The 27,498-nt window shown below is 38.0% G+C and overlaps 3 protein-coding genes across 4 annotated transcripts; 2 read left to right on the top strand and 1 right to left on the bottom strand.

Annotated features, from left to right (window-relative positions):
• Positions 1 to 6,321: 6,321 nt before the first annotated feature.
• LOC137958641 (uncharacterized) lies at positions 6,322 to 7,270 on the bottom strand. The gene is made up of 4 exons (XM_068805718.1): positions 6,879 to 7,270; positions 6,743 to 6,796; positions 6,552 to 6,624; positions 6,322 to 6,369 (listed from the first exon to the last, which is right to left on the bottom strand). The coding sequence occupies exons 1-4, from the start codon at positions 7,268 to 7,270 to the stop codon at positions 6,322 to 6,324; spliced, it is 567 nt and encodes a 188-aa protein (XP_068661819.1).
• Positions 7,271 to 10,444: 3,174 nt separating this feature from the next.
• LOC137958880 (protein POLLEN DEFECTIVE IN GUIDANCE 1-like) lies at positions 10,445 to 19,579 on the top strand. 2 transcript variants are annotated; one of them, XM_068806073.1, is made up of 11 exons: positions 10,445 to 11,348; positions 11,847 to 11,998; positions 13,407 to 13,510; positions 15,232 to 15,320; positions 15,405 to 15,478; positions 15,558 to 15,708; positions 15,799 to 15,966; positions 16,141 to 16,238; positions 16,354 to 16,476; positions 18,833 to 18,901; positions 19,251 to 19,579. In XM_068806073.1, the coding sequence occupies exons 1-11, from the start codon at positions 10,568 to 10,570 to the stop codon at positions 19,449 to 19,451; spliced, it is 2,010 nt and encodes a 669-aa protein (XP_068662174.1). In that variant the 5' UTR covers positions 10,445 to 10,567; the 3' UTR covers positions 19,452 to 19,579. The 2 variants fall into 2 exon arrangements, with proteins under 2 accessions (XP_068662174.1, XP_068662175.1); XM_068806074.1 differs by lacking the exons at positions 16,354 to 16,476; positions 18,833 to 18,901; positions 19,251 to 19,579 and adding an exon at positions 16,477 to 16,619.
• A 936-nt stretch (positions 19,580 to 20,515) lies between these two features.
• LOC137960588 (probable methyltransferase At1g29790) lies at positions 20,516 to 21,974 on the top strand. Its single transcript, XM_068808242.1, has 2 exons — positions 20,516 to 20,708; positions 20,875 to 21,974. The coding sequence occupies exons 1-2, from the start codon at positions 20,530 to 20,532 to the stop codon at positions 21,866 to 21,868; spliced, it is 1,173 nt and encodes a 390-aa protein (XP_068664343.1). The 5' UTR covers positions 20,516 to 20,529; the 3' UTR covers positions 21,869 to 21,974.
• The last annotated feature ends 5,524 nt before the right edge of the window (positions 21,975 to 27,498 follow it).

Below are 27,498 nucleotides of genomic sequence, written 5' to 3'. Positions count from 1 at the left end.
CTATGCTTGGTCTGAGACAAAAATACACCATATATTCGCTCTTCTTGAGCGCTCAATTGGGTGTGATCAGCGGAAGTCTATTTGTACGATCCGATTTGGATGTTCAGTTCAGTCCGGTTCGGTAATTTGGTTTGATCAAGTTTGATCCGAGTCAAATCTGGTCTCGTCGTCTTCTTCGTTGAGAGCACTTGTGAATCGTGCTTTCATGGCGAACCAGAGATTAATTCGAGACAGTTTTCGGTGACGGGTGACGACAGAGCTTCTTTGGTGACGGGGTCACGACAGACGTGTTCGGTAATGATGACATAGCGTCTTCGGTAATGTGGTGATGACAGAGCATCTTCAGTGATGGGTGACGACAAAACGTCTTTGGTGATGACAGAGCGTCTTCGATGACGGGGTCACGACAAAGCGTGTTCGGTAATGATGACATAGCGTCTTCGGTAGTGTGGTCTTGGGTCCTGTTTTCCAACTCCCCCTCAAGCTGGGGGTGAGTGAATAACATGAACGCCCAGCTTATTTTTTTTTTTTTTTTTCAACTCCAAATAGTAGAGTTTGCCCCGTCTAACCCCATAACCTAGAATCTTCCGGGTTAGAATGTCCTAGATGGGTAACATTTGTCGTAGGTGGCTGCTGATTCTCTTCCGTGGATGTCACCACAGCTTTCCCAACAATCTTTTTACGGGGTTTTTTGGAAAAATCCCACCACTCCGGATAACCAATAATCTTATAACACCATTGTAGCGAATGTCTTTTTTCTTCGCAGTGAGTACATACCCAGTTGTTACCTTTTTCAGAGGATTGAGTGTTCTTACTGCTTGATGATCTTTGTCGGTTTTGGTTGACCAACATCGCCGAGTTCTCTAAGACTGGACGATAGCTCCCCATTGTCTGTCTCTGTTGATATTCTCGTCTAACATATGCGTATGTACTCTCCAAATCAAGTTTTTTTCATAAGATTTCTCCATGAACTTGATCAAACTTGAAGTCAAACCCACTAAGAAAAATATGAAATTGAAGCCTAGCCATTGCAGAGTGCAACTAGATTAGCCCTTCGATCGTTCCTTCATGAGATATGGTTCTATGATCAATCTCCTGGAAAATAGCAACCAGTTCATTGTAGTATGTGGATAATGGTTTACCATTTTGTTTGGTAGAAAAAGATCTCTGGTTCGGCTCAAATAGACAGGTTTCATCTGATCCATCATAGAACGTTTTTTATACTGCATCCAATATCTCCTTGGCAGTGGAGAGGTGAATAAATCGCTGCATTAGTAATGAACTCATGGAGTTAATAAGCCAACTTTTGACTCTTTGATTTTCAGTAATCCATGCTAAGAGATTGGGATCGCCAAATGTTGGTTTTCTCATTTCGCCGGTGAGATATTCAACTTTGTTGTGCGCGCAAATTCGCATCTCCATGATCTAGGACCATAACGAATAATTGGTCTCATCGAGGATGATTCCAATTGAAAATACAGAATTATCTTGGTGGACTATAATCTGTGGTGATGGGATAAGTTTAGTTGATGCGCCTGTAGTGGTGGCCATCAATTAGGAATTTTTTTATTTTTTTTTGGTCTGGTCCGGTTCGATTCAGGTCTGATCCATTTCTGGTCCGGTTCAGGTTCGATTCAGCAGAATAATAAAATCAGATCTAAATTAAGCGAAAATATGTTTTTTTTTTCCGCATACCTGGTCGTCTTCGTCTTCGGCGACAACAAGCCTTCTGGTTTCGTCGGCTTCCCTCGGCGACAGCGGTGATCGGTGATAATAACGGGCTAGTGGTAAGGTCGGCGGCGGTCGTCTTCGGTCTTCGGTGATCGTCGTCGATCATCGGCAATGTTCTTTTTAGCTACGGGATGGCCGAAATACGGAGTTGCAGAAAAAACAGAGTTCTACAATTCCACAACGATTTTTTTTTCCGGCTTCCTCCTTTGGCAAATACAGGAGCACTTAGCTCCGAATTTCAGCTTCGATTTTCAATGACAGAAAGGAGAAGATAATTCTTCCGCTTTGATACCATGTTGAACTGAGACACAGATAAGTGAAACAGAGACACAAACACTTTCGAACAATATTTTCTGACTTATCATTCTTCTCCGTTTAAGAGGCAATTTATAATGCATTACATGCTGATTTTAGGATCATAGGATCAATTTAGATCCTAAAATCAAGGAAACGATCTGTTTCCTACAATCACACCATAATAAACTTTTTTGTTTTGATGCGATTGAAGATTTCCTCTTCTGAAAGGAAACTCAAACAGCTCACGCCAACAATCATGACATAATCCTCAAATGGATCCAACCTCGTCAGCTTATATCTCATATATTTTAAAGGGCTTCAGCCTCCATGTCGGATATGTCCCATATATTTCAAAGGAACAACAAAGCTATGACAAGCAGCTAGTCTTCTCGATCTACTTAAGGAGAGGTTAGTGCACTTAGTGGTAGAGAGAGGGCCTGTTAGTGCCCAACGTATTTCACTTACGCTGGGTAAAATATGTTAAAAGCCGTTAGTGCCCAACGTAAGTGCAAGGGGAAAGCAAATTACAAATATATTTCACTTTCCTCCGTTTTAGGCATAATGGAAGGGAAAGTGAATTCAGAGGTGTCGAACTCTGAATTCACTTTCCCTCCCCCAATTACATCGGGCTCGTGCTATTGATAGAGGGTTTCGAAGAAAAAAAAATTCTCTCTCACTCGCGACCGACCTTCGGCGATTTCAATCGCCCTCTGTGCGACCTGTCTCTGGCGCTTGACTCCCTTCCTCTCACCGTCCCCAGCACCAACGACCTTTGACGACTTCTCTCCTCTTTCTGCAACCTCTCTGACTCTTCTCTTAATCGCGACCTTTGGCGATTTCAATCGCCCCCTCTGCGATCTCTCCCTAGCTCATTACTCTCTTCCTCTCGCCGTCCCCAACATCGACGATCGTCGACGACTTCTCTCCCCTCTTTGCAACCTCTCCGGCTCAATTCGGAAGAAAGTAGGGTAAAAATTTCTTCCTATAAATCAATAGTTAATTGGCCATCGTAGGTCTTTGTTTAGAGTAGTTAGCTATTAAAAATCATTATTAGTCTTTAATAAAAGCAATATATTTTACATAGTTAAGCATGGATGTCTTTGATTTGCAATAACCTAGTCCTCCTCCGTGGTTGGCTTGACTGAATAGGGAATAAGGAGTTTTGCTGTGGTAACTGTAGTTTACTATAAGCATTGCAGTTTTCTTATGCTTCATTTGTAGTGAAAAGGAGTGTGCTAGTGGATCAGAGCAATTTTTTTTTTTTGAAGCCATCCATGGCTATAGAAAGATCGTTGAAGTATAACACTAGTAATTTTAGAAGAAAGTTAGTTGTTGAATTTGGCAAGTCAGAAACAAGTGAACTGGAAGTAATTTTGTTTGGGAAGCAAGATAAATGATTTCGTATCCAAAAATGGAATGCATAGGTCTTGATCCAAATCCAAAACTCACATTAACACTAAAATCCCTTCACTCCCCCCCCTCACCCCCCTCCCTTTTTTTAATTTTTTATTTAAGAACAACTTATTTTTGATTCATTGTCTACTTGTTATGAGTTTTAGATGCCTGGAAGGAGAAAATGTAAAGACAATATGGATGACACTACAAAGAGAGCATACGACACTTGGACGTGCGGCGAAGACAGTAAAATGCTTGATTTGCTCATTGAGCAAGTCAATACACATGGAAGATTACATGGATTTATTTGAAGATGATTCAAGTGATGATTCTGGTAGAGAACATTGTTAAGATAACAATGAAAGTGAAAATGAAGATAGTGATAGTAGTAACTAGTAAGGATGTTGAAGATAATGTGGACACTGAAAAAGTATTCAAAGGAAGTCTGCAATACAATATGCAAAAGCATCATATTATTGAAATGTTTTAGCAATTCAGATGAGGCAAAATTATTGACTATTATGTTTTAATGCCACTAAATATTTTTTATGTTGTATTTTTGTATGTACAATTGTAATTTTTTTATATTAAAAAGGTGATTGAGTTATATTTATATTATTTTTATTTTTATTATTACGATTTTTTGTGTAGTACGCTATGTAGTACTATGTTTGGATAATTATTTCATATTTAGATATTACAAAATTAAAATTTGATTACAATTTTAATAATATAAAATTAAGCATTTGTTTAATTGTTATATTTAATATATTTTATTTATTAACTAATATTAATTTAAATTTCTAAAAGTCAGATATATCAAAATATTTTATTTAATAAATAATCTATCTGCACTTTACACCACACTTTCCATTGTGCACACTAACACAAACAAGTACTTCACACTATACTTTACATTATGCACACTAACACAAACAAGTATTTTACTTTCCCTCCCACTTTCACCTAGCACTTACATTGTGCACTAACCCCCCCCCCCCCGCCCAAATGTAAAAGTGAATTACTTCGTAAAAGTAAAATAAAAAGTGAATCACTTTTTCGCATTAGTGTGCTCGATATAAAATGCACTGAAAAAGACTTTCTTGTATTAGTGTCCAAAATGAAAAAATATAGTATAGACAAGTGAATGAATTACTTTTTATAATATACCTAAATATATCATATACATAAACAGAAAATAAACCTAAACAAACATGGCTATTTTTATAATAAATAATATAATATAATATTAAATATATTAACATAATAATTAGTTAAATAAAACAGATTATAATTTAGTCTAAATTAATAGAATAATTACAAGTTAAAACTAACTAGTGCACTAATTAATTAAAAAAATAAAATACTTAAACATAAATGTATACTTTTATCATGTCTAGATACTTGATCAAATTCTTACTTTAACAATATTTTAATTATCACTAATTTAAAATAATAATGAATATAATAAATAAATAAATAAATAAATAAATATATTATTTTATTAATAACAAAAAAATAGATTTTAACATAATATAAATTAATAATATAATTTTAAAATTTTAAAATCATTATTTTAATTAATTATAAATAGAAAAATAAAACAAAAATACTCGATCAAATGCTTGCTTTAACAATATTTTAGTTATAGCTCTTAAATCAATAGTTTAATATAGTAATAACAGTAACAAATAAATAAATAAAATATTTTATTCATAGTATAAAATAGATTTTAATGAAAACTGATACAATACGAAAAGCCATTTGGTGCAAAACATTTGAAACGCTATCTTAGTTGTCCGATTATGATCAACGACTATCTCAACCATCTGATCCACAACTATTTTAGCCATCCAATCATGATCGATCAACCAAGATAACCATTTTGCATGTTTCGCACCATATGGTTTAATTAATATAGTGTAAATTAATAATATAATTTAAAAAAATAAAATCATTAGTTTAATTAACTATAAAAAATAAAAACAGGAGTGAGAGGCGAGAAAGGGGAAATAGAGAGGCAAGAGGTGAGAGAGGGGAAAACATAGAGCGAGAAGCGAGACAGGGGAAAGCAAAGAGGCGAGAGGCGAGTGAGAGGAAACAGAGAGCGAGAGGCGAGAGAGGGAAGGTCGATAATAGAGAGGGAAGGTTGAGTGAGAGCAAGACGCTAAGAGAGTTGAGTGAACAACTGAAAGTGAATGAATCGGGTTTAAGGTCAAAAAGTGAATGAACTTTCCTATGGGTGCACCCACCAAGTTTATTCACTTTCACTTTCCTCTGGGTGCACGCACTATCCTAAAATTTTAGGTAAGTTAGAGTGTAATCACTTTCATTTTCACTTACCCAATGAGTACACTAAAGATCGTGGACATACGGTGATCATCTATAGTATTCGAATTTCTTCGATAGCCACCTTACTCTCACCAGTTAAAAAGAGAAAAAAAAACTGCCTGAAACTTTTCTAGCTCATTATGAGCTTGGTGACATCGTCGACGATAGAAGCGAGTCAAGAAAAAGAGGCAAGTGGTAGCATAAAGTTTGGGAAGACGAAAGCCAGATGTGACATCATAGCAGTATGATCTCTACAATCTATGAGGGAAGCAATTCAGAAAGGAGATGGCATTTATCGGGGAGAGGAAAAGACAAGAAATCAAGGAAGTTGGGCTAAAATAAGATGACAAACAAATAAACTAAAAACTAAGTGTAGATGGATGATGAATCGTTCAATAAATCTAGAAAATCTCAATTCTTCGTTCACGAGTTTTCGGATTGACTAAAACAGTGAAAATTCGTTTCAGATCATTCCACTTCCAGTTTCCCAAAATAAACCAATGCAGAATGTTTTCAATTCCTTGATCTTTGTGCAGGTTCACTGGTTGAAAGATGCTTTTGTTCCAGTCATGGCTGTCGTTTTGATTCGCTGAGAGTATTCCTTTTCCCATTATCCTACATTCAAGATTCCTTAATTGCATCCATGCTTAAAAAAAAGACCTCTCTTTTACATTTGGAATCTCGGCCTTGAAACTTAGTTTCGGAGATGTAATTAGTATTTCTTCAAATTCACTTCATGCAGATAACAGTACATGAACTTACGCCCTGAAGAAGAAGAAGAAAAAGGAAGATATTACCTCAAGTTCACTGCTGAGGCCGAGCTTTCTAACCAAGTAGTTCTTCACCATCAACACCGTCGCACTTCCATCTCTTTAAATGCAGAAGAAGAAAACAGAAGAAGATACCCAATTTCGTGAGAAAAAATATGTTATTTCTTGTGGGAGGAGAAAGAAGAGCTGTGATTAATTCTGAGAAAGTTTATGCTTACTTCAGTCTAATATATGCTTTTGGAACTTGTGGTAAAGCTTCCTTGTCCCAACCCCTGCAGACAACTCGAATCAACTCATATTCGCACCGCCTTCCCTCCAACTACTTTCATGATGAGCTCGAAGAAAATGGCTTACCTGCTGCTGCATGAACGGAGACAGAACCAAACTCCGACTTCCCGTTTCTGTGAAGCACGTAAAGGGTTTCTAGAAAAATCTCCATGCAGCGGCCATATCCATGGCGATAGTGATGCCGATGACCGTAAGAATGGCAACGTTGCAGGTGAAGATGATGATGACGACGACGAGGACGACCCAAGCGGCTGAAGCCACCTTTCATGATAGCTTGAAGGTGGCGGTTCAGTACCGATGCCATCATTACTGTACCCCAACCCTAACCCTAGCTCATGTTCGGTCCGTAACTGAGAAGGGTCGGAAATGAGCTGGGGGTGTTTATCGACTGGTCCAAGACCGAGGCGAAGCCGTCCTTCGTCGTCCTCCTCGCGAATGATTCTCAACCTCGACGCCATCCAAACTGTCTTCTTCCCGCTCGCCGGCCGTGGTCAAAGAAGAAGTAAACGCGAGCGACTCCCGATCCTGCCCGCGATGCCGTTACTTCGACAATCATTCAAAGCTTAAAACTGAAAAAAAGGAAAGACAAACAGAGAAAGAGACAGAACAAGGGGGCAGCGTAAGATTGTCGGAGAGAGAAAGACCGTACACCTTTCCTTTGTCTCTTCGGAAAGTCCAACATATGTAGAAGAAGCTCACATCTGGTCCATACAGATGTCCGATGGGATGCGAAGCCGAGATTCATTTCACAAAATTTTACGCGAATTTCATTTCGATTTCTCCACACTTGATTGGGGCGTGCATGGGAGCCCTTCGTGTTGGAGTGAGAGGGCTTGTGATGGATGACCTGTGAAACGATGGCAGATGGAAGAGGAATGATTAAAGAGGGTTGAAACTCGACGCTCGGATAGAAGCAGAGGCACCTGAGCAGCAGGGAACGAGAGAGACAGAGAGAGGCCCGGATCGAGAGGCGGGTGGGTAGGGGGAATCACGAATGGCTATGAGCAGGTAGGGGCTGGACTGGAGTAGAGCTAATGATGCTTTATCCTCTGTCCATGCAAAACAAACAAAGAGATCATCATTCCCGGTCACCCCCTTCCCTTATAATGGGCGATTATAAGACCATTTTAATCAATTTTTTTTTTTTTTTTTATCTTTTGATCAATCAAATAGCGTTTATTCATATTACGTAATAAATTCGACCTGAACCCATTTATAACCAAGGTTAAAGTTTGGTCAAATAAATAGATCAAGTTCGAATTGAGTCTAAGCAAAGTAAACTAATGAAATCATCAAATCCGATTTAAGACTTCTCGAGAAGAGATTACTCGCCAACGAAAGCTTCAGCGAATCTGAGATACCTTGTCTCGTCAAAACGATCTTCATAACCCACCCTACCAAACTGCACGTAACGCTGATGAAATTGCTTGATGAAGAACAGTCTCATTTGCACTTTGTAAAAACCAGATTTCAAATCGAGAAGGATCCAAATCTCATTGTTTGTGCATCTTATGAAGCCGATAAAAAAAAAAAAACGATAGAGAAGAGGAGAAGGATTGAACTGTGTTTCGGGCCAGCGACTCGCATATCTGTTGTAACTGAGTCGGTTTCCTCTTTTGCCTCTATGACGCGAGACGAGAGACGAGAGACGAGAGTCGACTCGAGTGAATCAAATGAAGAAAGGCCGATGAAGAAAATTGGCTCATCTGCTTGTATCTCCTCTCCCTTCCCACCCTTTTCTTTATATGGATGTAAGGGGGTTAGGGTTTGGGAGGCTGTAGAGGCTCCATAGGAGGAGAAGTCCTTCCTCAATGGGGATGACATTGAGCCGATTTGTGAGCAATTCGAGTTTGGCTCAATTCGATTCAGTTTATGGTTTGAGATCCAGATCAGGTTTGTTTAAGTTAATGAACCAAGTTCGACTGAACTATGGTTCGAAAGCTCGTTAACTTAACGAGGGCATGAGCACGGTGGTGGAAGGTGTCTTTGACTCTTCGAATTCTTCTTGGGAATCAGGGGAAATAGGAAAAGTCAGTGTTCGGCAAGGTGATTGGGCAAAAAATGGGGATTAGAAGGGGGGGGGGGGGGTCCATTTCGTCTTCTTATTTTTAATTATTCCTCCCCCGGTTTGCCGTCGCTGATCCTTTGAGCTCCCCTCCCTCTCCCTATCGCCTCGTCTCGCACATGCAACTCAAACGTGCAAGCTTCGCACATGCAACTCAAACGTGCAAGCTTCGCACATGCAATTTTTTTATTATAAATACTATTATAACCTTGTTATGGTAGCAATATTGGAGAATCTGGTTCATATCAATGTATGGTGTGCATAGTATGACAAGTGCCTCAAGAAACTATATTAGAACACTAAATTTGTTGATTCTTGTTGTTTATGTTCCTATAATATATAGTAAAAATATTTTTTAAAGTGGGAACATTTCCTTATACCTCTCCCTAAGTAGGAGGAGTATTTCAGAAATTTATGCTACTCCTTGAAAAATATAGAAAAAGGTCTCTCAGCCTTTACTTGGTTTGTATAAACAATGGAGTTAATATGCTTATACCTTGGTACTTGATTCAACATTATCACTTGTTTTTAGGAAAGCTGAAATTTTTATGAACTTGTCTGATATACAAATTGGTAAAGAAACTGCATGATATAGGATGCAACTGTAATTTGTAGCTCCTCTTATTGTTTGAGGTACTTTCTTAATGCTAACTCTATTCAAGTTTTTCTGAAGAACAGATTAGTAGCGTTTAAGAACTGTTGCTGTATGAATCTATGCTTTGAAGAAAAAATGAAAAATGGACATACGATTAAGTCATCCAAAACCATTTTTCTTAAACTTTTTCTCTGTTTCGATGACTTGGTTTTTAAATCCCTCAATTAGAAAGATCAGATTGAGTACAAATGGATAAAACTAACGTTGCTTTTCAAAGGAATGTTTTTATGTTTGATTATTGAATAAAGGTTATACATAATTTTATGTATAGATATACCGAGTTTATGCCTAATTTAAGTAGAGATCATGCCTAATTTTATGTAAAATGTATGCATAATTTTATATATAATTTAATAGACATTTATTTTATGCAAAGTTTTAAATATAGGTTGGAGTTCGAACTTGGCTCGAGTTTGATTACAATTTTAGGCTAGAGGTTAGGCTCGGCTCGAGCTTGAGTTCGAAATATATCAATTAAACCCTACTTAAATGTAAGCAGGTTTGGGTCGGCTCGATTGGATGCCACCCCTATTCCTAATTTACTCTAAAAATAAAAAAAATAAAAAAAAATAATATTTTTTTATTAATATCTCTTAATAAATGGGTTGCCTTTCTTTTTGTTAGTCACCCTCGTGTGCTGCTTCAGAAATTTCAGACGAGAAGACAGAAATGGTTTTCTGGACCTTTCGGTCCAATTAATTCGAGCCACCCGGGTCTCCTGAACCGTCCTGTAAGTCTTAATGTGTTCTTTTTTAAGCTTTTGCCTGGCCTTAAATTTTGGGTGCGGTTCCACTATGGAGTCAGTAGACACTAGACACACTGTAGGGGCCCCACCAAAATACAAGTTGGCAATTTCATTTTACAATAAGGAGGGGCGTCGTGGCAACGATGTTGGTGAGTTTCGTGAGAGGACTTCGTCGTTGCTGGTTTACTTTCTCGGACCTTCCTCGCCGCAATGCTCCCGTTTCTCCACTGATACAGAAAAACCCTTTCGTCTTTTTTTCCTGGTGTAGCCATTTTCTTTTGTTTCGTCACATGGCGATTCGCTACGGTGGACGGAAGCTCTCTTTTGATCTTCTACCTTCCAGTGACGACGAAGAACATATTCTGTCTCGATCTGTGTCTGATCGGATATTAGCGAATGACATATTGAACTCCCCGGATCGGGGAAAGAAACCAGCTCGGCGAAGGAGGAGAAATAGAGGCTCTAAGAAGAAGATAAAAGCAGTGACGAATTCAATTGCCCAAAATCTAATCTTTGAACAGCTTATTTGTGAGGATGTCGATGATCTGAGCCCCTCGGCCCATCACAATGGTTCTTCCATGGAACAGTTGGACTCACCGGTACCACAAAATGGAGCGATTGTAAAAGATTTTGCCAGATTTTACCAAGATTGTTCTTCTCCTGCTGATTTGAGCCGCGAAAATAGTTGCGGCAAGATTGTATTGGAGTCTCCGGTTTCTGGAAACCAAGGAGATGTGAAATTTTTTCATCAATGTCTTGAAAGACGCGGTTCTACTGTTGAACTGGCGCGGGAGAACTGTTCTGAGGTAACTAGATCGGATTCCCTGATTTCAGAGAATATGCCGTATGCGGGAGGTGTTAATAGTTTGCTTGGAAACATTAGTACTCCGGTTGAGTTGAGACAGAGGAGTGTGAATGGTGTTTCATGGAAAGATGGAATGGAGGAGGAAGCTATTTCGAGGCCACCAAGTTCTTCAGTAAAATGGAAATCTGACGCTGAAAGACCAGTGAACAGACTAGAAACAGCAGTATCGTTGGACTGGAATCGGCTAATGGCCGAAAATTCTAATGGTACCTCTCTGCTAAGTTTCGGTATCAGAAAGTTCTTTCTCAATGAATCAGACCGTTATCTAGTATTGCATGTAATTAGCTAGCTTAAGATAATTAGTCCTGCATTGTCACATTTTTGAGCTTGTTGAAGTTCCAGTCCATTGGTTCTTAAGAGTTCTGATCATCGTATTAGCAAAATTTCAGTTGATCTCAATTCTCAACCCTGCCATTTGCAGTCGCGAGTTATAAAGTTAGTCATATGATATGGATGACTAAGAATATGGTGCTAAAAAATAAATAACTTAACTTTACTGTTATTTTTCTTTGAATAGTAGTATTGTTCACCATTCAAATGAAAGCCTGTTTTTTGTAGAGTTCTTGAGTTCAAGTCTCACCTGTGAGTAAAGAGGGGCGGGGTTTGTAGTCAACGTTCAAAAGAATTTGTTTACTCAAAAGATTTTTTTTTTTTTTTTTTTGTTGCATATTGTTCACTTGTACATTTTGGTGACAACTTTGCAGATCTCTCTTATGGTGAAAAACTGCCTTTGAGGTACTTTTTGGGAGAGATTAATGCCGGTAATGCCTTGCGAAGGACAATATCCATTGGAAATGAAAGGAACCGTCAAAGAGTGTATAATACCATGTTCCATGTGCCGTGGAGATGTGAACTGGTGCACTTTTTATTTGTTTTTTCTTATTTTCTCTTGGAATTTTGAACATTAACATCTCAATTTTATAGTGCTTTATGGAGGTCATATTGAAGTTGTTCTCCCTGGATTCTGGACAATGTTGATCTGTGTTCGTATTTTATCAATGCCTATTGCAAACAGGGATTAGTAAAACTTGTTATGCAGTAACTCAATATATAGGATAACAAGGCCAAATCTGCCCTGTCTGTCTGGTATAAGACCACAGCTTGTAAATCTGGTTCATGCTATCGTGTCTATGTTGTCTTGGGATACCTATCACATGTATGGTGTAAAAGAAAGTTGCTGTTAGCCATCAACTTTATACTTTCAGAAAAGCTGCTTAGTGAACAAGCAACGTTTTTGGCTGTCTTTAAGAAGAAGAAGACAAAGAGAAGAGTTATTATTGGTGGTTAGTGCAATTCAACAAATTACTGGAATCAATGCAAATCACCTCCTACAAATTCAATCTCTTACCTAAACAAAGGAGTTACATAACACTTCTAATAGGGGAAGTTTTATTTTTTTGGGAAAAGAGATTTCGGGTTCTCATGAAATACGGGGAAAGATAATTTGACCTAGAAAACTAAGAAAATTAACTGTCTAGTACTCTCTTTCTCTCTCTTCTGTGTGCCTGTCTTTTAAGTAATCAGTTACAACTGTGGGATGGTTATTTTCATTCTGTAGACGGTTGACAGGAAATTATAATGGTAGAGTGTTTGCCTTATTTTGTGTAAATTGAATTATAGCTGTCTCATCTATGAAGAAAATGAAATTTTTGAAAAGAATGCTGCTGACAATGATTTTTGAGGGAAAGGTGGTACTGTCAGTTTCAAAAATAGATTAATAATTCATTCGAGTAAAAATTGAAATTTTGAAAAGAATGCTGCTGATTATGATTCTTGACGAGTAAGGTGAAAGATATAGCAGATGCTACTGTCAGTTTTGAAGATAGATTGTTAATGCATTTGAGTAACATTTATGCTTTGAAGTAATTTTTTGTCTTAATATTTTTATGTGTCAGCCTTTTTTAAAGTTTGTGTTACATATTTTTTAGTCCAAAATGAAATGTTTGATAGCTTCTGAACTCCCTTTTTAGTTCCATTTGTGCTCAATAGGTCCTTCCTGTTCTTTATTAGTTATGGCATGTCATAACTGTGAACTTCATTCAGTTTCAAAAAAAAGTGTGAACTTCATTCAAAATAACCAACAAAGAAATTGTCCTAGTTTTAGTCGATAGGTACATCTTGCATTTGACATTATTAAATTATTTAAATAATGGGATGTCATGCATCGTGTCTAAATTTGAGGCAGTATGATGCTTCTTTTTTCATGCATCATTTCTGAACTATCACTATTTCTTGTATATTTGATAAATTCATCTTTTTTGCAGCTAATTGATGTGGGCTTCTTTGTCTGCTTGGATTCGTTTTTGTCTTTGCTAACTATCATGCCGGCAAGGATCCTGATGACCATTTGGAGATTCTTAACTATCAGGTGAAGCATCAGATCAGTAAAGTATTTAGCCTTTATTAAGATAAAATACTGTCTCGATGACAAATCAGATGTAATTTTCCTGAATCGGGTATTTTTGCTCCTCTTTTCCCTCCATTATTTTCTGAGACATGGTGTGGAACCATGGAAGTACTTCTCAGCTGTAAGTCATACGTCATAACTTGGCCCTCTCTTTTCTTAATAATTTCTTTTTTTTTGAGTGAAAAAATTTCCCGTTATTCTTGAAAGGAAGAAAAAATAAGGTCCTATTAAATTCGGATTGATTCTAACAAGACAATGAATGAGTTTAGGCAATGAAAAAGGGATTAACACACATATTTAATGTAGGGCCTTGCTGGAACTTGAAAAAAACAGCACATTTACCTCCTCTAATGGCTGGAATTTGATCTCCTTTGCATGCTTCAACACCTCAGAGCACCTTTGTTTAAAGAATCCTAAAATTCTTGCTCCGATACCTTGTTAAATTCTAGGGTTCCATCACTAGAAAGTCTAGGTTTAAGGAGGAAAAGAGAGGAGAAGAGAGAGGGAAGAGTGCAAGGAGAGGAGAAGAGAGGGGATAAGTGTTAGAGAAAACTAGGGTTTCAAGAGGGGCATAGTGAGAGCACGATTTTGAGCTCTCCCCCTCACCTCTTATTTATAGTTTGTGAGGGTAAAAACCCTAATACATGAGTAAAGAATAAGAACTTAAGTTATTACATAATTACATCTCATACCACTCACTCACTTAATTATATATAATGCCATTATTTTCTTTAACAGGTCCATTTGCTTCAAATTGCAAAATTGAAGATTTATTGTCAATTGGTTACGTTTTTTACTTGGCAAACTTGATAAACTCAGTTCCCTTGCTAAGAGAGGCTCCTCCCTCCAATCCCTTATTGTAAAGGGAGGGCCCTTCTAGTGAGGTTTTGTATTTCCTTCTTTCTTTTGCAATAAAGCTCACTTTTCTAAAAAAAAAAAATTGATGAACTCAAGCTGGATCAGATCTAGTGCCGCATCAATACTTCAACTAATTTAGGCCTGTCATTCTCTAAATAAAAGTGGAAGTGTGCATACTATGAAGGTGATGCTTGGGTAATGCCACCAAACCGCATCACTCAGGCAGAATTTTAACAAAGAAATAACACTATGTTTTATAAGAAGTTTGATGGGGCTGGGAGCACGGTGGTTGATGGAAGTTATTACATGCAATTTTTCTGTGGACTTAATTTTTATCCTTTAGTAACTTCTATAAGATTAGTTGGGATCCTCGAATTGGCAATTATAATCAGCTGGGCTTCAGGGAAGAATCCTTCCATGGGTGCTGCATGCAGATTTTTATGAGATCTACCTCAGTCACCTTGACCATCGCTTAGGCGGTACAACCCAAGAAGTGTAACTTGTCGTACTATTCCTTGGGCATGGTGGTGTTTTTTGTCAATATCTGTTGACGGAAGGATTTTCAATTCATTCGTTTTGTTTTTGCTTTATTTTTCTCTGACTTTTGTATATCTTACTCCCTAGTTAGCCTCCCTAAATTCCTGTCAACATCATGCTGAAATTTGTTTGGAATATTGTGTAAATACAATTAAATTAAGGCCTCAAAATTTGATGAGCAGCACTGAATCAACTCTGATCCTCTTAGTTCTGCATAAATGTTCTATTTGTAACAAATTATGGTGACCTCAAAATTGTACAAGTTTGTCTAAGAATGTCTTTGGCAGGCAGTTCCAGAGGCCATCAGCAGCTGAATTGTCTGACTTCGGTTGTTTTGTCGTTTTGGCTGGCGGGGTTGCTTGTTTGCAGGGAACAGGTTAATTACATGAAGTTAGTGCACTCTTCTTTTTGCCTGAATTTTTAAATTCTTGCTGCTAACAATTACGTTTTTGTTCATCAGATATCAGCTTAATTTATCACATTATTCGTGGTCAAGGAACTGTCAAACTGTATGTAGTATACAATGTTTTAGAGGTGAAAAAGATACAATGGAACTGAGTTTTAGAGTTTGCAATTGTCATTTCTCTGATCTAATAATAACTCTTCTTTGTAGATATTTGACAAACTTTGTCAATCTTTTGGAGAGGATGTTGTGCAAGTTTTGTTCAATTCAGCAGAAGGAGTTGCCAATTGTTTACCTGAGGATATGACATTTCAACTGATGAGATTTCTTGTTGAGCAATTGATAGCCGTGCTTGCATTTAATATCCTTATGATGAAAATGAATCAATTTTGTTATGATTTATTTGTGACCATGTTTGTGAAATTTGACTCATTTCCTTAACTTGTCATACTTGTTCATTCATTCATCTTGTTAGCTCAGGCAATTACTTTATCTACAGCCATTGTTGCTCACAACAATGCCTTACTGGCACTTCTTGTGTCCAATAATTTTGCTGAGGTCAAAAGTAATGTTTTCAAACGTCTTAGCAAGGATAACCTTCACGCACTGGCATACCATGGTAAGTTGGTGTAATTAAGTTGTTTGTTAGTGCAACTTGACATTGTTTTCCATTCACTGAAGAATCTGACCATTAGAACTCTATACTGTCCTATGTTATATTTTCTTCTCTAATTTATATTCCTTTCTAATTAAAATTTTTAGTTTTCATGATTCCTGTTGATTTGTTGATCAGACACGGTGGAGAGGTTCCATATCTTAGCGTTTCTCTTATTCGTGTTGGCTCAAAATATCTTGGAAGCTGATGGGCCCTGGTTTGGGAGTTTTGTCACGGTAAGTTTAGGTTGCTTTTAGCTTAATTTGTTTCTAGATTAGAAGTGGATTGAATTTTAATACTTACTGGCAGAGTCCATATTGATTATCTGTGTCATTTGCATGGTTGTCTCAGAATGCCTTACTGATTTACGTGTGTGAGATTTTGATTGATATAGTCAAGCATTCCTTCCTAGCAAAATTCAACGAAATAAAGCCTAAGGCTTATTCTGAGTTTCTTGAAGCCCTATGCAAACAGGTATGATGTTGTTCTAGTCCTGGTTTCCGGTGATATTTTTCATGGATGCACTTCTCTTACACATGTATATGCGGTATGTTACTCTTCACCATCTAGAAAGGCTTATATGCTTGGGAGCTGGTTCTCTGTTAGAGACTCGTTGTAACTGACAAAAATTAATTTAAAAAGGTACATTCTGTACTAGATCATTACAATTAAGTTTGTACAAAAATCTGCCCTCGATCTGAATGGGCCATTTACTTGATATAGGATTCTATTAGTGGAGAAACTTCATCCAACCCAACATATCATCAAAACTTACCTGAACAGATATAAGAAACATCGGCAGAAAGAAGGTTTGAATTTCTGTTAGAGTGACACTAGGATTCTGCTTAGAGGTCTCTTAGTCATATGCGACCTTTCGTGATCTAGGTGCTAGTTGGTGCAAGATATGTGAAGCACTTAACACCCATTCGAAGTGGATCTTAACATTATGTTTGAATAAAAATTCAAAGAATTAAAAAGAATGAAATTGTTTTTTTTTTTTGCAATATGAAAATCTGATACTGATAACCTAACTGGAAACGTTAAATTACTGAGTTGAGCTCATTTTTTTGCAAAGGTAATTTGTCCTTGTGGACTGCTTGACTACTTTTAATTTCCATTCGGCTGTGTTTATGTCTGTACTAGTAATGTGTGGCTTGATTGGCTGTGTAATCCAGAAAGCATTTTGTGGTTATTTTATCCTTGTCATGTTGATTCTACATGTTTCACTTGACAACAGAGAAAATTTGATCGAGAGAAAATGGCATAGCTAGAGTTAAAAATTTTCCTTTTTTTGTGTTATGATTGGCCTATGCATCACCAACCAATAGAATGAACCAAAAAACTACGAAACTAGATAAAGTGAGACCCTGTCTAACAGCTCTTTGCTTTGTCCTCCGAATCTTTTGTATGTAGTATACTGTTTTTCTCATATGTGTGTATATTTTTTTTTATGCAATTTCTCCTTTTTGGACCTTCTTTAATGGAATCTCATTTCTTGTTGTTTTAAAAGAATGTTTATACTCTAAAAAGCTGCATTTATAAACAATAAATTACTATGATAAGTAAAGTAAAAGTCAATGAAAGTGCATGTTTATGTTCCCCATAAAAATGCTAAGGGGAATATAACTCCTTCCAAGTGGTGCTTCACTTGTACAAATGAATATTGTTTGGTACTTGGCATAGTAATGCATGAATATTATTCTTTGCAGAGTATTTGATTATTCGCACACACACACAAACACACCCCCACACCCAGATACTTGTAAGCACATAGTTAGAATAAGCATGGGATCTTTTCAAGTAAAATGACTTGCTGAAGTTGGGAGACATCTTCTCAACTAATAAGCATTTTGTATTTTAAGCCCAAATTAATGTGGGACTACTCTCTCATCATCTACAGCAACTCTTATTCTCAGACAATTAGCTTAAGATGTGGAACAGATGGACAACTATAGATTGGTGGACTTTGAATTTTTTACCTTCCAACAGTCCCCACTTCTAGGACTGAACTAACAAATTGATTCAAGATGTGGAGAATATTCATACATATGCTATAAAGAACAAAAGAAAGGTCATACAGAATAATAGAAACATGGACTTGGCGGCTGTGAAATCACTAGCTGAAGATACGATGCCTCTTCTCAATTAATAAGTGTGAGATGTTTTCAAGCCCAAATTGATGTAGGATTATTCTCCCATACACAACAACTCTCACTCCCATATGACTAGCTTGAACGTGAGTACATGTACAATTCTAAGTGGACCTTTTTACCCACAAACACGCACAATACCCTCTGTCCCCCATGCCTTCAGTGTGTTGGCATTAAATCAAAGTGTGTTGGCATTAAATCAAAGGTCTTATCCATATTAACAGTTGTGCGGTTAATTTTGGTATCTTTGTTTCTCTAAGATGAAAAGACATCAATATCTTCCGGAAAGATTAACCAAAATTTGGTGGAATATCCTTTATAATATCCTCTACATTTGCAAGCTGACACTAGAGTACAAATCCATTTGCACTGCAATTTTTCTTGACCCCGCCAAAAAGGGACTAGTTGCAGAGGTTTATATCTTTCTTGTCTAACTAGTCTTGTAGGTTTTTTTTTTTTTTTTTTGTGGTGATTTGATACTGTGTAATGATTTTTTTTATGGGAGAACTTTTTCTCTGAATGACGAGAAGAATTATGGGGTGGTTCTTTATGGGATCGTGACATCTTAATTCCATGATCAACTCGGAGTTTTTGTACATTTTGTTTTTTTTTTCAGTTTTCTTTGGAAGACAGTAATTATCATTTTTCACTTACCATTTGTTTCTGTCATTCTTTTTCAGACTCTGAACATGGAGCCAGAGACTGGCCAGAAGAATCTAACCTTCGTCCCTCTAGCTCCAGCATGTGTGGTACGTGCACTTACGACTTGTGAGAATTAATCAGGTGTCATAAAATAATTGTAGATTGAGGCACTCCCTTTGCACATGACACTTTCTGCTGCGAAAGGGACTTTAGGCACCACTGATTTGATTGCTAATTTTACTGCTACCATGACTGAACAAATCCCTAGACCCATTAGGCAACAAACTTTATAGATCCTACGCAGTTCTTGGTGGCTTTCTGCACACCCTCTGCCTCTGTCATTTCCTTGTAGGAAAATGGATTATCTTTGCACAAGAGTGCACAAATTTAACTTACATGTCTTTGTATTTTCTGCAGCATTGGTTGTTTAATTATTCAAAAAATTTCTTCCGACAGGTTATTCGGGTAGTAACACCATTATATGCAGCCCATCTTCCTTATGGTCCACTTGCTTGGAGGATTTTCTGGATTTTTGTTCTATCAGCAATGACCTACTTTATGTTAGCTATCCTCAAGATCTTAGTGGGAATGGGTTTACGTCTTCATGCAACATGGTATATTAAAAGATGTGAAAGGAAAAAGCAGCACTTTGACTAGGGTGTGCATCCGAGTTAAAAAAATTCCTTTTTTGTAGGTCGTAAGGTTTTAGAAATTTTTTGGCTGGTAGCTGTATTTTTGAAACTTCAAGAGCTATATTTAGATTCTGACACTGCAATAAACATAAATAGTTGTCAAAAACAAAAATCCGACGTTTCCTGCTTTTCCATGTTTATGATGAGGCTCTACATATTGAGGAAATATAGTTTCAAATTTAATTAATCTCTGCAACTGAGAATGCTATTGTAATGGAAATGATGAGCTGCTTTTTATTTTTTGAAATGGCTATTAGGAATTGTACTCATCTTTCGCTTGTCCTATTGATTTCCCCTCGGAAGACTTGTTTCTTTGTCCAGACGCACGTAGCTGGTTTAGACCATGTTGACACACATGGCTCCAAACTACAGAAGCAACTCGAATAGAATCTTCTACTTTTGTGTCTTTTATTTTCTTTCTTCTTCAGAATGTCGATGCCTAGTTTACTCTGTTCATTTGCAGTTAACAGTAAAATCTTTTCGGCGGTGCAGCTCCTATGAATTGTCTGTCTTCGTTTTCTCGAACAACGTACCCTGTGAGTTATTTCTGACAGCACCGGTAATTTCTTGCCTGTCAACTCCATTTTCTAAGCGGATTGTTTGAAAATCATCTAAAGCAGGCAACAGTTCCTATGATTTTTTTTCTTCTATTTGTTGCTTCTGAGACTAGCATCTTCTCACTTCACCTAACTCCAATTTAGAAACGAGGACTTTCCCTCCATTTGGTGTCATCTTCATTAAAAAATTCCACAGCTCCTCTTGCCATAACTCAATGTACCCTGCTGCTAGTAAGGTTTTTACGAGGGCCATCATCATCTCACGAACTCCCGTCTCTTTTTCCTCCTTTCACTCCACTGGGTGCACCTTAGTCACACGATGCAACCGACGACCTGCTCAGCTTCTCATCTTCCCTGGTAAAACGCAGCCTCAGTTGAACAAACAGCAAGCGTTGACTCCCTCCTAAATTTTTATATTTCTTCGCTGAAACTTACAAATCAGAAACACATCAACAGCACGGAACTGAACAGGACCAGGACTACTCCATGGAATCTCATTCTCTCTCCAAAAATCTCTTCTTCCTCTTCCTCCTCCTCGCTACCAATCTCCTAACCTTCTTCTTCTTCTCCTCTTCCACCTTTACCATAGATACTTTCCCTTCCACCTCTGAAGAAAGCAGAATAACCGCTTCAACTCCTACCACTCTCCCCTCCGAATTCGTGGCGTCCACTGAGCCTCAACTGCTGCCTTTCGGCCACAATTCCAACTTCGACTCCGATACTATCCACCCTCCAGTTGGTCACGCATGCACTCTCTTCCCATCGGATCTCAAGCGCTACATGTCCTACACAGTCGGAGGATACTTTCCCTTCCACCTCTGAAGAAAGCAGAATAACCGCTTCAACTCCTACCACTCTCCCCTCCGAATTCGTGGCGTCCACTGAGCCTCAACTGCTGCCTTTCGGCCACAATTCCAACTTCGACTCCGATACTATCCACCCTCCAGTTGGTCACGCATGCACTCTCTTCCCATCGGATCTCAAGCGCTACATGTCCTACACAGTCGGAGGACCATGCCCCGACGACGAACTTCTGGCTCAGAAACTCCTCCTCAAGGGCTGCGAGCCTCTCCCTCGCCGCCGCTGCCGTCCCCAAGCTCCGGCCAACTTTGCCGATCCCCACCCGCTCCCGGCCTCGCTCTGGACGACTCCCTCCGACACCTCCGTCATCTGGTCACACTACTCCTGCAAGAACTACACCTGTCTTATCAACCGGATGCATCAAAAACAGTTCGATGACTGCAAGGACTGCTTCGATCTCAATGGCCGGGAGAAGACCCGGTGGATCATCCCCGAAGGTTCCCTCAGTTTCACCATTGATCAAGTCATCTCGTTGAAGAAGCCGAGCACCATCCGCATCGGGCTCGACATAGGCGGCGGCTCAGGCACGTTCGCTGCCCGGATGAAAGAGAGAGAGATCACGATTGTCACCACTTCGATGAATTTCAATGGGCCCTTCAATAGTTTCATAGCTTCCAGAGGAGTTGTCCCACTTTACATTAGTGTGTCACAGAGGCTCCCCTTTTTCGATAACACCTTGGACATAGTGCACTCCATGCATGTGCTCAGTAACTGGATTCCAACTCAAATGTTGGGATTTATCTTGTTCGATGTGTACAGGATCTTGAGGCCTGGTGGAATGTTCTGGTTAGATCATTTCTTCTGCTTGGAAGATCAGCTGTCAGAGGTTTATGTGCCCTTGATAGAGAGCGTGGGGTTTCAAAAACTGAAATGGGTAGTGGGATCGAAGTTGGACAGAGGGGCGCACCTGAAGGAGGTGTACATTTCCGCAGTCTTAGAGAAACCTGTCAAGAAACAAAGTTAGGAGACGAGACACAGCTTATTGTTTTGTGTTTCAAGGAATGTAATCGATGGGCCCCATGGCCCAGGCGCCTGTTTGTATATGGATGAGACTTGAGAGTCTCATTATAAGACGAAAGCTGTTTTCCGGAATTTTGTATTTGGCAGCGAAGGAAGCAAGGGCTGTTGAATATTTCCTATACTAAGCAAGAATTCGGGAGCTAAAAACTCAGTTTATTCAAAAATAAAAAATGGCTTACAAATAGCCTTACAAAGAAATAGAAAGTCCTTCCATTTAACATTATGGAAGAAATGGTCTAAGGACTAAAAATAGTCCCCCAGGAATGGTTCCTTCTAACAGTTTTAACATCCTCCCTTAAATTGAATGCTTTTATCAATCACTTTATACTTGGATCCGAACAAATACCCAATAGATAACGTATCTTCAAGAACGTGTCAAGCTTTAAAGGTTTAGTCATTATATCTGTAACTTGCTCCTACATATGACAATAAACCATCTTTACAATTTTATCTTTTGTTAGCTCACGAAGGAAATGAAAACGAACATCAATGTGTTTGCAACGACCATGCATCACTGGATTTTTAGAAAGCTTGATTGCTAATTGTTATCACAGTAAACAGGTGGAATCATGTTGAGCATGACTGAGATTTTCTAATATCATTCTTTTCCATATTGCTTGACAGACACATGTGGTTGCATCAATGAACTCAGCTTCAGTAGTAGACAAAGCGCCTACAGGTTGTTTCTTCGAGGACCACTCTTAACTCTGTGTAGGGAATCAATTCTTCACTTCCTCCCTTCTTGTAGAACAGACCAAAATCAATAGTACCTTTCAAATACCTTAATATCCTCTTTGCTGCTTGGAAATGAAATTCAGTAGGGCAATCCATGAATCTACTGATGAGACTCACCACAAACATAACATCTGGACGAGTGACAGTCAAATACATAAGACTTCCCACAATCTGCTTATAGAAAACATTGTTCATCCTCACTCCATCTCCATTTTTCATGAGCTTGAATCCAGGAACCATAGGATTGCAAACTGGGTTGCACTTGTCCATGTTGAACCTCTCCAACACTTCCTGTACATATTTCTTTTGACTAATAAATATATCATTTGATCTTTGCATCACCTCAATGCCAAGAAAGTATCTTTTTTTTTCCAAGATCATATCAAATTCAAGCATCATGTTTTTTTTTAAAACTCAACAAACATAAACTCATCATTCCCAGTAAATATAAGATCATCCACATAGAGACACATAATTAAGATCTTACCTCCATTTCTAGTCTTGATGAATAAAGTATATTCATGTTGGCATTTATCAAATATTTCTTTCATAAAATATGACTCTATACGACTATACCAAGCTTGTGGAGCTTGTTTAAGTTCATACAAGGTTTTTTTTCAGTCTTAAAACCTTATGTTCATAGCCAGGTGGTTGTTCGACAAGTACTTTTTCACTTAGTTCACCATGCAAGAAGGTTGACTTTACGTCTAATTGATAGATTGTTCATTCCTTTAGAGATGCAAGATAAATCACCAATCAATATAATTTACCTCATGCTTTTGAGTGTATCCCTTTGCGACCAACTGGGCTTTGTACTTACCCACTCTCCATTCTCATTGAACTTTATCTTATAAACCCATTTTACCCCAACCTTCTTTGCTTCAGCAGGTAAGTCTGTCAACTCCCACGTATCATTTCTCTCTATGGCTTCTATTTCTGTATCCATTGTTTTTCTCCACTTCATACTTTTCACAGCATCACCAAATGAGATTGGATCACTGCCTGCAAACAAAGCTTGGTGTGCAGTATTTTCTTCCTTAGAGAGACATTCTCCACTTTCGTAATCTCTCATCCAAGCTGGTGGCCTTCTGACTCTTTCTTCTTTGCCATTACTTTTATTTTCTTTATTTGACTCATATGAATGATCATCCTCTATATCTTTTGTTGAATTGTCACGGTGATCAACTTCAATGTTTCCTCCATTGTTATTTATTTGGAAAGATTTTTTGTAACTTTCTCCCTAGTCCAGATAAATTATAATAGATTTTTCATGACTCTTGCTCCAATCCCAACTGTTTTCTTCTTCAAACTTCACATCTTTGCTTACTATTATCTTTTGAAAAACTAGATCTTACAATCTGTATGCCTTCGATTCCTCACTAACTCCAAGTAAAATACATTTCACACTTTTATCATCAACCTTAGTCCTCTTATTATCAGGAATATGAACATGTGATATGCAGCTAAACACCCTACAATGATCAACTGATGGTTTAATTCCACTCCAAGCTTCTTCCGAAGTCATGTTTTTAACTACCAAAGTTGGACTTCTATTCAGAACATAGTCAGTCCAATTGACTGCTTTAGGCTAGAAAGTTTTTAGAATCTTTCTTCCTGAAAGCATGCTTCGAACCATATTCATAATGGTTTGGTTCTTTCTTTCTGCAACTTCGTTCTATTGTGGAGTATATGCTGCAGTCAGTTGTCTACGTATGCCATTTCCCATACAAAAATTTGTTAACTCGTGTAATATAAATTCTTCTCCATGATCAGTTCGAAGACATCTTATATATGAACTAGTTTATTTCTCAACACAACTCTTATAAGTCTTGAAAGTAATGAAAACTGTTAATTTATCTACCAAGAAATAAACCCAAGTTTTGCGGCTAAAATCATCAATGAAAGTGATTAGGTACATTTTCTTGTCGTTTGAAGTGGAGTTGATTGGTCCACAGATGTTGGCATGCCCCAGTTGAAGATTCTGAGAAGCCTTCCATGTGTTCTCTTTAGCAAAAGGATATCTGCGTTGTTTTCCTACCAAACAGTCTTCACATACCGTCGAAGGAGCTGTGAATATAAGTAGTCCATTCACCATTATTTTCTGCTAAAGAGTTTTTAAGCCATTGAAGCTTAAATGTCCATATCTAAAGTGCCAAATCTAAGCTGGATCCTCTCTAAGAGAATAAAAACTTTTTTTTTTTGTTTCTGGGCAAGTAAGATGAACATTTTGTATGAGATCATTGCAATCTCCATGATCAATCCTCTCTCAGGATGATAAATTTTACGTTTCACATGCTGTATGAGAATTGTAAGTCCCTTTTCTTATAGTTGTCCAACACTTAGCAAATTAATCTTCAGTTTTGGAACATAAAACACCTTAGTGATGACCTGCACAAGTCCATTCACCAGCATTCATATGTTTCCTTTTTCTATCACAGCCATGCTTGAATTGCGAAAACTTTCATCAAGCATGGAGAAAAACTCCTCTTGCCACACATATAGTTGCTACAACCTAAATTAAGGAACTATAACTCTTATTTACTAGTTTCCTTGGAGTCCACACATGCCATTAACAACATTTCTTCATTAACTTTTACATAGTGTGTCTTTGTCTCTATCCCTTTGTTGGGTATTCATATTGAAAGTGTCCAAGCTTATGGCAATTGTAATACTCAACGGTAGACTTGTCAAAATTTTGCCTACCTCGTCCTCTTCCTCCTGATTGTCTTTCATAAGTAACCTTCAATGCTTGTTATTCCACAACATAATTATTCATGCGTTGTTAATGCACTAAAAGACTGCTTTGTAACACATCAATGGACAAGGTGTCTAGATTATTAGACTCTTCAATAAAACACACAACATAGTCGAATTTTGTAGTCATAAATCTTAGAATATTTTCAATGACCACAATATCCTCCATTTTCTCACCATAAACCCTCATCTTGTTAGCTATAGTAAGGGTTCGAACAAAATATTCATTCACAAATTCTCCTACCTTCATGTTAAGCATTTCAAATTCCTTTCGAAGTGTTTGTCATTGTTGCACCTGTGCCGTCAGGAGTCCCAAATATTCTTTGTTGTAACCTTGTTCAAAATAGTATCCAAGACTAATCGATCAATGATTTGGAAGAGATAATATTTAGCCTTCAAAGCTTTGCATCTGCAATCAACTTCTTTTGTCCTTATGTGAGTTCTGTTCCTGCTTCTGTTGTAGAGATCCCTTCCCTCTATTAAGTCCCAATATTCCTTCAGAAGCATAAAATTTTCTATCAGCTTACACAAGTGATTATAGTGTTAATCAAGCTTTGGATTTGTTAGTCGAACAAAACTACTTTCAGTTGTTCGTTTCTCCTCAAAGCAACACGAGGCGCGCTCTAAAGACACTCACTGATCAGTCGTTAGGTCGGGTGAGAACCGAGGTGATGGCAACGTCGGCCCCGACGAAGAAATCAAAGACGTTCAAGAAGCAAACAGGGACTCCGTCTCTCTCGCCGTCTCCGGGTTCCGGGAAGCTCTGGAGGGATCTTTCGTTGAGTCAAGAAGGGTCTCACGAGCTTTCGTTGAGTCAAGAGGGGTCTCGCTCCTACTTCGTCTCTCTCGCGTCTCTAATTTCGGGATTTGCTTCCCCAACAGAATTTTATTTTCCGGAGGAGTCTCACTCTCTCCCTCTCTCAAATTTCTTTTCTCTCTCGCCGTCTCCTCTGATTTCGGGATTTTCTTACCTAACGGAATTTTCCTTTCCGGAGGGGTCTCGCTCTCTCCCTCTCTCAAATTTATTTTCTCTCTCGCCGTCTCTGATTTCGGGATTTTCTTCTCGAACGGAATTTTCTTTTCCAAGGGGTATCACTCGCTCCCTCTCTCATTTTTTTTTATTCTCCCGATGTCAGACCTCTCTCCTTCTACGGCTGCGGCGCAGGAAAACGAGGGGTCGCCGAACGGAATTTTCTTCCCGGAGACCCAGCTCTTCGTATACTAATAAAGAATTCAGGAGCTGAAAAATTAGTTTATTCAAAAATAAAAAATAGCTTACAAATAGCCTCCCGAAGGAATCGTTCCTTCTAACAGCTTTAAGAAGGGCGTTAGTCGTTTGCTTAGTAGCCGCAACCTAATAGTATGAAAATGTTAAGAATTCTTCAAGCTGAGTTTGTCTTCTTCAAATTTCACGACAGGATCCAAGTTTCTGAACCTGCTTTTTATATTTGAAATTTATCTTAGTTAGCGCTTGGAACAAGCAACGCACAAGAGCAACGTGGACTGCAGAAGTCCTGATAATCTGTGGCTTTTCTTTTTTCTTCAGTTCTTATGGAAAGAGTGAAATTCCCGGATTTGAAAAGCGACAAATGAGAGCTTGAACTCGGGAATTTCACTGGGGCGAGTAGCAGTACCTTGGAGTTGACCGAGTTATTTTCAGTGAAATAATCAAGTTACAGGAAGAGTGTGTTTTCTTGCCATTACTAATCCACTCTAATTAAAAAAATAAAAAAACAAAGAAGATTGATTAATTGGCTTCATTGTGGTTGGTGCAGTGGGATGCGGAGTCTAAGTGTAGTGGTTCGCATTCACATCAGCATCGAGCCCCACCCAAAGCAATAACTGTTGAATCTCATGTGTGGACAAAATTTGACCCAATTTTCTCCCTTAATTAAGGAAAGAGTCTTGGATTAGAGTCTAACTCAACCTTTCATGTTTCAAAGTTTTTTACAAATTTTATGTCATTTACAATATTATTTTATCTGTCATAATTATTATTATTTTGTCAATATAAATATACAAAATAAAAAAATCTCAAATGGGTGTTATCATGATCGCTTTCTATCAACGACTAAGAATTAAATA

This window comes from Aristolochia californica, unplaced genomic scaffold, assembly GCF_029961685.1.
Source record: "Aristolochia californica isolate CCGP_79_NKW_82.1479 unplaced genomic scaffold, dmAriCali1.0.hap1 SCAF_3, whole genome shotgun sequence".
Classification (NCBI taxonomy): domain Eukaryota; kingdom Viridiplantae; phylum Streptophyta; class Magnoliopsida; order Piperales; family Aristolochiaceae; genus Aristolochia; species Aristolochia californica.
The sequence above is the reverse complement of the archived record's forward strand: the minus strand, read 5'-3'. Positions and strand labels throughout refer to the sequence as shown.

Excerpts from the sequence above, each read along its gene's own strand:
- LOC137958641 (XM_068805718.1), bottom strand. The coding sequence starts at position 7,270 with ATGGCGTCGAGGTTGAGAATCATTCGCGAGGAGGACGACGAAGGACGG. Across the intron at positions 6,797-6,878 it reads CTCCGTTCATGCAGCAGCAG|GGGTTGGGACAAGGAAGCTT; the intron begins GTAAGCCATTTT and ends AGTTGTCTGCAG. Across the intron at positions 6,625-6,742 it reads AAAGCATATATTAGACTGAA|AGATGGAAGTGCGACGGTGT; the intron begins GTAAGCATAAAC and ends CTGCATTTAAAG.
- LOC137958880 (XM_068806073.1), top strand. The coding sequence starts at position 10,568 with ATGGCGATTCGCTACGGTGGACGGAAGCTCTCTTTTGATCTTCTACCT. Across the intron at positions 15,321-15,404 it reads TGCTTGTTTGCAGGGAACAG|ATATCAGCTTAATTTATCAC; the intron begins GTTAATTACATG and ends TTTGTTCATCAG. Across the intron at positions 15,709-15,798 it reads GATAGCCGTGCTTGCATTTA|TTGTTCATTCATTCATCTTG; the intron begins ATATCCTTATGA and ends AACTTGTCATAC.
- LOC137960588 (XM_068808242.1), top strand. The coding sequence starts at position 20,530 with ATGGAATCTCATTCTCTCTCCAAAAATCTCTTCTTCCTCTTCCTCCTC. Across the intron at positions 20,709-20,874 it reads CTCCCCTCCGAATTCGTGGC|AATAACCGCTTCAACTCCTA; the intron begins GTCCACTGAGCC and ends TGAAGAAAGCAG.